This window comes from Theropithecus gelada, unplaced genomic scaffold, assembly GCF_003255815.1.
Source record: "Theropithecus gelada isolate Dixy unplaced genomic scaffold, Tgel_1.0 HiC_scaffold_398, whole genome shotgun sequence".
NCBI lineage: Eukaryota > Metazoa > Chordata > Mammalia > Primates > Cercopithecidae > Theropithecus > Theropithecus gelada.
In genome coordinates, this window is record NW_020260522.1 from 1 (window position 1) to 9,570 (window position 9,570).

The following is a 9,570-nucleotide window of genomic DNA, read 5'->3' on the forward strand; positions in this document are numbered from 1 at the left end:
GCGACAGACAAAGCAAGACTCCGTCTCAAAAAAGAAAAAAAAAAAAATTCAGAGGTGAATTTAAACATTGTTCCATTGAAACGTTCCCTGGGCTCCCCCTTCTGGCCACTTGGGGGACAGACAAGCACACGGGCAAGGAGGGGCCCCAGGGAGGGGAGGGGAGAAGAGTTTCCCCGCAGGAGCCGCCTCTTACCCTGTCGCTCATGCGATCACTTGGGCTCCGGATATCCCCTCTTCCTTCCTAACGCACCTGAGGGGAAACCACAGAATCAACTTGTTTGTTTATTCTGCCCATTTCAAAACACACTTAGCCCCTTCGAGAGGACACGGAGCTCCCTGGGGAAGCTGCTCTGTGGGAATGGATGGCTGCCAACCTGGTAAATGGATTCTCTTAGGCTCACAGGAAGGGGCTGTTCTGCAGCTGTGAAGAAAGGCAAGCGCAGGGAATTGTGGCATTTGGGGCCACAGTAACAGTGTGTATGTCAGTGCAAATATGCACGCATATGCATGCTTGTGTGCACATGTGTGAGTCCTTGTGTGTTCACGTGCATACATCTCTGGGGGGCATGCATTCCCGGATGCATGTGTATGCATGTGCCTGCGTGCACATGAATGTGAGTGTGCATGTGTGCGTATTTCTGTATGCATACACGTGCACATACGCATACGTGCACATGCCTGTGTGAGGAGGGTGCAACCGGCTAAAACAGCTAACTGATGAAAAACAAGCATTTCTGAACACAAACAAATCAGAGCAAAACCAAAAGCCGAATGGGGGAATGGGAACATCTGCTTCTCTTTCCAACCTTGGGTGCAGAGTGCATTTGAACACCCTCCTCAGAGCTCAATGGGAGGCATTCTTGACTGGCTCATTTATCCTTCCACCCCCACCTCTTGGCTATGTTCTTGTAAGACCAGGTACCCTTCCTTTGTGGCATTTATCATGGTTAGATTGTTACTGAAATAGAAAATACGCAATGACGTCATAAAGTATGCACATCTTACGTGTGTGGGCTGATTGCTTTATCCATATGCATGCATCATGTTATGACCCCTTAAGATTTGGAACATTTGTAGCACCCACAGGTTCTCTGGTGTCCCTGGTCAGGCAGTTCCACACACCCCACCCTACCAGAGGCAGTGACTTCTATCACACTGAAATCTCAGGTGCATCTGACATCCCGGGATTAAGTTCATCTTCTTTGCTAGACTGTAAGTCTAGTGAGTGCAGGGTGGGTCTCCTCTGACAACTCCATATCCAGCACTGCACGGTGCTGATGCATAAACACGGGTGGGATTAACTCAGTCATGCACACTACCCAAGTGAGAGGAAGTGGAGCAGCAGAGCTGGAGGAGGTGCCTGAAGACTGTGCTTGGGTGTCAGTATTCATCTAGTTCTTGCTAGAGGGTTTGGTCTTCCCATGTGATACTGGAATCACGCCTCCAGTTCCGTTCCTCTCTGCCCTCCCCTTGAACCACAGCACCGTTTGAAATGCTTGTTCCTCGGTGCTGTAAAGAAACAGCACTTCAACATTAATTTTCTCAGAAGGCCGTTTTTATACTTTCTGCAGAAAGGGCACACTCGCCAGCAGTTCTGCCACGAGAGTACACCGAACAAAGGAGACAGGGTCATTTATAACCTGACGTGTCCCCTCTACTGCTGTGTCCGGTTTCCATTGGTTGGAACGGGACCTCACGTTCTGTATTTGTCCCGATTGGCTAGCAACTTAGAGCTTTTTAAAAGAGGCAAAGAGGAGAACAAAGGAAGGAGGAAGTAACTTGTGGAATGCTGATAAAGGTAAAAACACCTTCAAATAAGGAAGGGGAACAGGCTATGGCCTAATGCTTGCTTGGACCAGTATAAGCCTCCAGGTTAAATAATTAGGCTAAATTGTGGGAGCTAAGAACACAAAGTACATTGATTTCTTTATTACAGCAGTTATTTAAGAATGTTAGTACAGGTCTTTGAATAAATTTTGCTTTTAAGAGAAGTTACTATTTACTCCTAGACGGGGAGAAAAGTCTGAAGAGGAACCTCTACTTTACTTTTTACGTAGCCACCTGGGGCCAACACCACCAGACAAGTGCATGAGGGCCCTCCGTGTGCCAGCTTCAGGGGCTGCTGGGCACCCCAAGGAAACCACCACCTTATGGGGGTGATTCCAAACACAGCAGGATTTGGGGTGTGGTCAGTGCAGCCCTCAAACCAGATGAAAAGGGTTGAAACAGTTGCACGGTGGGTCCTCAGCACACTGTCTGACACCACAGGCTCACACGGGCACACGTGCCCGCCACACAAACCATTCAGAGGCCACACTCCAGCAAGGCTTTTGGCTGCAAATAACAGAACCCTCACTAGCAGTGGCTTCAACAGGCAGAGTTTATTTTCTCCTAGCATTAGAGCTTGGAGCTCTCCAGGTAGACAGCTGGAGACACCAGGTTAGCAGCTGCCCAGCGTCCAGTCGGGGCCTGTGACTGCTGCACAAGCTCCTCACCCCCAGGGCTGCCCCAGTCATTCGCTACCAAGACTCCTGTCACAGGCTGCTCCTGAACCAATCACTGGATTGACTGGCTCAGGCTGGTCACCACCCTCCTTGAAGAGAAAGAGGCTGTTGGCCGGGCGCGGTGGCTCAAGCCTGTAATCCCAGCACTTTGGGAGGCCGAGGCGGGCGGATCACGAGGTCAGGAGATCGAGACCATCCTGGCTAACACGGTGAAACCCCGTCTCTACTAAAAATACAAAAAAACTAGCCGGGCGTGGTGGCGGGCGCCTGTAGTCCCAGCTACTCGGAGGCTGAGGCAGGAGAATGGCCTGAACCTGGGAGGCGGAGCTTGCAGTGAGCCGAGATCGCGCCACTGCACTCCAGCCTGGGTGACACAGCGCGAGACTCCGTCTCAAAAAAAAAAAAAAAAAAAAAAAGAGAAAGAGGCTGCAACTCCCAGATCAAGGGACCTTTGCCCAGCACTGAAAATGGGAGCCCATGGGGAAGGAGGTGGCTGTCTGGTGGCAATGAACAGCGTTTGCCACGGGGAGGTGTCTGAACACCCGGAGGGCGTGCTCCTCTCACTTGGCCAACACTGAGGGAGCACACCTGGTGTGTGACTGGCCACCTGGGCATGCATGTGAGCCTGGCATCCGTGTGCCATGCTGCACAGACACGGGCAGGTGCTCAGATGGTCCCTCCCTGCAGAGGAGGCCAACAATGGAGGCAGAGCATTGCTGTTGGAAGGAACAGCCAGGCCACCCTGCTAAGACTGAGGGGAAGGGGGCGTGGGTGGAGGTCTCAAGGGCAAATTAGGTCACTATAGGGGGTTTGGATTTTCTTCCGAGAAGCCTGCGGATTTTTGAGCAGGAATAGATTCTCAAGCCTGGCCTGTTTTACTTGTTTATTTACAGACAGGGTCTCACTCTGTCCCCAAGGCTGGAGTGCAGTGGTACAATTATAGCTCACTACAGCCTCGACCTACTGGGCTCAAGTGATCCTCCCACCTCAGCCTCCCAAATTGCTAGGACAAATGCCACCACGCCTGGCTAATTAAAACAAATATTGTTGGCCAGGCGTGGTGGCTCATGCCTGTAATCCCAGCGCTTTGGGAGGCTGAGGCCGGTGGATCACCTGAGGTCAGGAGTTTTATTTTTTTTTTATTTATTTTTTTTTTTTTGAGACGGAGTCTCACTGTGTCTCCCAGGCTGGAGTGCAGTGGCGCGATCTCGGCTCACTGCAAGCTCCGCCCCCCGGGTTCACGCCATTCTCCCGCCTCAGCCTCCCGAGTAGCTGGGACTACAGGCGCCCGCTACCGCGCCCGGCTAGGTTTTTGTATTTTTTTTAGTAGAGACGGGGTTTCACCATGTTAGCCAGGATAGTCTCGATCTCCTGACCTTGTGATCCACCCGCCTCGGCCTCCCAAAGTGCTGGGATTACAGGCTTGAGCCACCGCGCCCGGCCTAAGGTCAGGAGTTTTAGACCAGCCTGGCCAACATGGTGAAATCTCGTCTCTACTAAATAACTTAAAAAAAATTAGCTGGGCATGGCGGCACGCACCTGTAGTTCCAGCTACTAGGGAGGCTGAGGCAGGAGAATCACTGGAATCTGGGAGGCAGAGGTTGCAGTGAGTGGAGATCACACCACTGCACTCCAGCCTGGGCGATAGAGCAAGACTCCATCTCAAAAAACAAAAACAAATATTGCTTTAGAGCTGGGGGTCTCACTATGTTGCCCAAGCTGGTCTGAATTCCTGGCCTCAAGCGATCCTCTCACCTTAGCCTCCCAAAGCACTGGGATTACAGGAGTGAACCACCGTGTCCAGCCTAACAGATATTTTTTTTTTGAGACAGAGTTTTTCTCTTGTTGCCCAGGCTGGAGCGCAATGGTGTGATCTCAGCTCACCGCAACCACCGCCTCCCAGGTTCAAGTGATTCTCCTGCCTCAGCCTCCTGAGTAGCTGAGATTACAGGGCTGCACCACCACACCTGGCTAATTTTATATTTTTAGTACAGATGGGGTTTCTCCATGTGGGTCAGGCTGGTCTTGAACTCCCGACCTCAGGTGACCTGAAAGGACAAATGAAAGGACACAAAAACACAAAGACATACCCACCCTCCTTGCTCCCTGTTGCTACACCCTTTGTTCTGCTTTCTTATCTCTGCACGTACCAGAGGTTTTGAATTTTTGAAAGTTCTGTAAGTACCTGTTTTTCTTCCTGGGGCTAGGTCACAAGACATGTTTAAGTAAGATAAACTCATGCTGCCATAAACCAGTTGTGCAACCTGACGCAATATAATTAACTGCCTTTGTGCAGAAACTGCTCTTCCGTCTCAAGGGTTGAACTGAGATACCAGAAATGGCGGGAACCAATCCTAGTTAGCCAAATCGCCTTGTTCAAACACCAGCCAATCATACATCTGATCTGTATAATGATTCTATGACCACTCTTCTTAGACTATATAACATTGTTTAATGCTCTGTGGGGGAACTCTCTCTCTTGACCCTCTCATTTCGAGAGTGAGTGAGAGTTCCAGGTTCGAACCTGTAATAAAGATCCTTGCTGCTTAGCTTCGACTCTGGACTCTGGTGGTCTTCTTCGGGGAATAAACGGACTGGGCATAACAGACCCACCCCCCCTCGGCCTCCCAAAGTGCTGGGATTGCAGGCTTGAGCCACTGCGCCCAGCCGACAGATGTTTTTAAGAGATCACTTTGTCTGCTGGGTGGAGAATCTTTCTAGTGGGTCAAAAGGTGAAGGCAGGAGACAGAAGTGTGGGCACAGGTAAAATACAGAGGCCTGGGAGGGTGGAGGGGCCCCAGGAGGGCTGTCTCAGGGGCTGCTGCTGTGCCTTCCTAGGAGCCTGCAGGGGCTCCAGGCCCCTTATCCCCACCTGGAATGTGCAACTCATCACTTGGCTTCAGACAGGTTTCTGATAAGAACCAAGGAGGTCCAGTGCCTGTGCCTCTAAGAATGCTTCTTCTTGGGGAAAATCCTGTCTCTCAGGCACTTTGCATCTTCTGAGTCTTCTGGCCACTGAGCCCTCACACCCTCCCGCCCCGTTCCTGGCACTTAAAGGCACGTGGCGCTGCTCCTGTGAACGGATGTGCCCACGTCCTCACGGCTGATGTGTGCCTGCGTACACTGACCCATGCAGATCACCAAGGTGCCAGGGCAGCTTCCAGAGCCAGGACACCAGGATTCAAATCCCAGCCCAACCTCTTTCTGGCTGGGTGGTCTTGGACAAGTCCTGAATCTCTCTGCACCTCAGTTTCCTCATTTGTATCACAGGGGACCGGCACTGGCACACAGCATTACCACAGGATTGGACGAACCGTCACACCTGCAAGTCTCAACTGGTGTTATTACGTTATCAGGTACAAACTCCCTCCAGACACCTGTGCCTCCCCCACAGGCTCACAGTGATGAGCCCTCACATGCCCAGGCAGGCCGAGGGGCCCTCAGGCATGGGGATCTGGGCAATGGCAGCAGGCTGGGTGCGGGGTACAGCCAGGACGGCAGCAGATCTGCAGGGCGGGGTCCTTGCCCTGGGCCATCTGGCTGGGGCCGAAGGTCACAGCCGCATCTAACTGGGCCTTGAGCAGCTGAAGCTGTTTCAGGGCTTGTAGCACCTCTGGGGTGGCCCCGGCCACACCCCCCAGCAGGTTGTAGTTCTCACCAGGGTCCTCGGAAAGGTCGTAGAGCAGCGGGGGCTCATGAGCAGTCAGAGAGCTGGAGGCGTGGCAGGCAGGGTCTGCAGTGGTGTCGCTGTGGGCAGAGCCTGGGGAGGGGGCCAATTCTGTGCATGGGGCAAGAGCGAAAGGAGGGGCCAGGGATCTGGGGCTCCGGGGAGGGGTCAGCAGGTCAGGTGGAGGGATTCACGGGGAGGGTTTACCCTGGGTGAAGAAGTGAGCCTTGTACTTTCCACTCCGTACAGCAAAAACCCCACGGACCTCGTCTGGGTAGGACGGGTAGAAGAAGAGAGACTGCCGAGGGCTCTGGGGGCAGAGTCAGGGGTCACGGGGCGGGACAGGCCCTGAGCACTGCACATACCCGGGGCTGCCAGCCCTGGTGTGAGGCCCTGGACGTGCACTGCTTCTAGCCCACCCCAGGAACCTGAGAGGTGGCGCCACTTGGATGCCGCTAAATGCAGGAGGCCCTGAGGCACAGACTTTCAGGCACTGCCCACACTCACCCCAGGGGAGGGGCCAGGACAGGGGCCAAGGAGCTGGGATCAGGGGTCACCAGCCCTACCTTGCCTGTGCCCAGCAGCAGGGGGCTGAGGTCAAAGCCATCCAAGGTGACATTGGGCAGTGGGGCCCCAGCCAGGGCTGCCAGGGTGGGCAGCAGGTCCAGGGAGCTGGCCAGCTCATGGGTCACTCCTGGGGGCAAGAGGCTGTGCAGTCACTCAGTTCGCCACCAGGGTTGGGGTGGTGGGGCCAGAGTTCCCAAGGAGAGGGCCTGCGGACTGACCAGGAGCGATGTGACCTGGCCAGAAGGCCAAGGCAGGCTCTCGGACACCGCCCTCGTAGGTGGTTCCCTTTCCACACCGCAGGAGGCCAGAGCAGCCGCCTCGGGACATACGCATGGTCTCAGGTCTGGGACACAGGAGGAACTCATAAGCCATGAAGCCACGGCCTCTGAGCCACCGAGGGTGACCAGTGGCCCCACACCTCTAAGTCACAAAGCTTGCCTGGAGGTGCCCAGCATGAGCCTGGCATCTTCCAGGCCTACCATGACCAGTTCTCTGTGCACCTGTGTCTCCTAATTACACCTTGGGTCCCTGCAACGTGGCCAGCATCTCCTGACACCCCCTCACCCACTATGTTCTTGGCCAGCAGCTGAACTGCAAGGCCCCCAGGGCCCTGGTCTGTGACAGGGCGGGAGCACCCTGCTGCCCTGCTAGCATACCCATTGTCTGCAGTGAAGATGACCAGCGTCTCTTCAAGCAGCCCCAGGTCCCTTATGGCTGTCATCAGGGTCCCCACAGCTGCATCCAGCTCCATCAGGGAGTCCCCAAATGGCCCGCGGCCTGAACGCTCTGCAAAGTTCTGCCCACTGAACTGAGGGTAGTGGGTGTGCTGGGGGCAAAGACTGGAGTTAGCACTGGGTAGGGGTCACGGGTAGCCAGGGGCGGGGCCAAGATCACTTACGTGAGAGGCGTAGTAGAGGAAGAAGGGGCGATCCTGGCGCTGGGCGTCGGCCATGAGGTCACGGGCGAAAGCCACATAGCGGGCCTCTAATCTGGGCAGCCAGGGGGGCTGCGCCTCCACGGACAGGTTGGCCAACAGTGGGATGGGGACCAGGCCCTGGTCACAGCCACCGTCGCAGGGTGTGGCCGGTGGGAAGCAGGTCAGGTTCCAGCAGGGGCCCTGAGGCGGGCAGCTCCAGTGAGGGCTGGGGTGGCAGACAGGGCTGCAGGAACATCAAGGGCTGGGGCACTTTGGGAGGTGGGAGGGTGGCTGAGGGCCCCGGTGGCTCCTACCTGGTCATGGGAGTATGGGATGCCTAGAAATCGATGGAAGCCCTGATGGGGGGGCAGGAAGGCCCCCTCAGCGCCCACCCCAAGGTGCCACTTGCCGGCCATTCCTGTGAGGTAGCCTCGGGCAGCCAGGACCTCGGCCAGGGTCACCTCCTCCAGGGGCAGGCCCCCCCGGGAGCTGGGCTCCAGGACGCCAGGGTACATGCCCATCCGAACTGGGAGCCGGCCGGTCAGGAGGGCGGCCCTGCAGGACAAGTCACAGAGTCCGTGAGGCAGGCAGAAATGTGGCCTTCCCTGGAGAAAGAGACACGTTTTTCCCGCCCTCCTGCAATCCATTGGGAGGAAAGCAATGGAGGGGAAGAGGCGCTTCCGCCTCCTTACCGAGAGGGTGTGCACAGAGACACAGGCACGTAGAAGTCTGTGAGCCGCAGCCCCCCTGCTGCCAGCTGGTCCAGGTTGGGGGTGGTAGAGCTGGGGTGCCCATAGCAGCCCAGGTCCCCATAGCCGAGGTCGTCAGCAAAGATCAGCACGATATTGGGCGGGCGGGCAACGGCCAGGCCAGCAGCCAGGGCCAGGAGGAGGGACCGCGGTGCCCCCATGAACACGGGATCGAGGGGTCTGTCCCAAGAGAGGGAGGGACACTTGGCTCCAGCAGGCTCTTTCCGAGACCACAGCCCCAGGCGCCGCCCTCCCCTGAGACCCCAGACCCAAATGTTCCCCGACCCTGACGGCCGCCTCCTGAAGCTCCAGAGGACCGGGGCCCGACAGTGCCGGGAGACCGTGGGCTGGGACGGAACTCCTCCAGGACGAGGGCGCCTTCAGATTCTCGAGCGGAGATCTGACCCTCTTCGCCTCGCGGTCCGGGCTCAGGGTCGGGGGCATAAGTCACTTGACGCTGACCGGCGGAGTCGGGGCCGGGGGAAGGCGCTGGGCGGAGCCCAGGAGGATTCGATGCGGGGCTGCGGGCTCTTCCGCCTCGGCACCGCGCGTGACCTGTGACCCTCGCGAGGCGGGGCCAGGGGCGGGATAGGGGCGGGGCCAGGGGCGGGCCAGGGGCGGGGCCAGGGGCCCGGGCAGGGGCGGGGCCAGGGCGGGGCGGGGGAAGGGGCGGGGCTGCGCGTGCTCGCTCCGAGACCGCAGTTTGCACCCTGAGGCTGTTGACTGCGGTGGTGAACCGGGCTCTGGGAGCTTCTTCTGCACGGTCGGATCCGGTTGAGGCGTCCCGGGCTGCGCGCGGGGCTCGGCGCTGCTTAGTGTCCGGGGCCCTTTCAGTCTGGAGCTTCTGCAGAGGAGGAGCGGCTCGTGCGCCCCCAGACCTCCGGGTACTGGGAGACTCGGGCCCTCCTTTAAGAGACCTGAGCACGGAGCGTTATGGGCGCCTGGTGAATGAGCAAATCGCAGGGGAAACCGTGCAGCCCCATGGACTGCGGGCTTTTTCTTCACGACTAGCAAAAGCTTTGACACCCTTTCTCCTGCGTACGTGTGTCTGTGTGCGTGTGAGCTGTGGTGTGGGTGCGGGGGACTGTATGTGTGGGGTGTGTGTGTAGTGTTTGAGGTGGTTTGAGGGGTGTGTGTTTGAGCTGTGTGTGGTATTTGAGGTCTGTG

The 9,570-nt window shown here is 56.8% G+C and overlaps 1 protein-coding gene across 4 annotated transcripts; it reads right to left on the reverse strand.

Moving 5' to 3' along the window:
• Positions 1–5,820: 5,820 nt before the first annotated feature.
• Positions 5,821–8,964, reverse strand: ARSA (arylsulfatase A). 4 transcript variants are annotated; one of them, XM_025374454.1, is made up of 9 exons: positions 8,673–8,964; positions 8,347–8,583; positions 7,969–8,209; positions 7,637–7,855; positions 7,395–7,564; positions 6,957–7,081; positions 6,738–6,865; positions 6,379–6,481; positions 5,821–6,264 (listed from the first exon to the last, which is right to left on the reverse strand). In XM_025374454.1, the coding sequence occupies exons 2-9, from the start codon at positions 8,562–8,564 to the stop codon at positions 5,945–5,947; spliced, it is 1,524 nt and encodes a 507-aa protein (XP_025230239.1). In that variant the 5' UTR covers positions 8,565–8,583; positions 8,673–8,964; the 3' UTR covers positions 5,821–5,944. The 4 variants fall into 4 exon arrangements, with proteins under 4 accessions (XP_025230239.1, XP_025230237.1, XP_025230236.1 ...); XM_025374452.1 differs by having other exon boundaries at positions 8,737–8,962; XM_025374451.1 differs by having other exon boundaries at positions 8,689–8,962.
• Positions 8,965–9,570: the final 606 nt, after the last annotated feature.

What these genes read in the sequence shown, in the direction of transcription:
- ARSA (XM_025374454.1), bottom strand. Translation starts at nt 8,564, where the DNA reads ATGGGGGCACCGCGGTCCCTCCTCCTGGCCCTGGCTGCTGGCCTGGCC. An exon ending in TCTCTGTGCACACCCTCTCG is followed by an intron (nt 8,210 to 8,346) that starts GTAAGGAGGCGG and finishes CTTGTCCTGCAG; the next exon opens with GGCCGCCCTCCTGACCGGCC. An exon ending in TGCTGCTGGGCACAGGCAAG is followed by an intron (nt 6,482 to 6,737) that starts GTAGGGCTGGTG and finishes CTCTGCCCCCAG; the next exon opens with AGCCCTCGGCAGTCTCTCTT.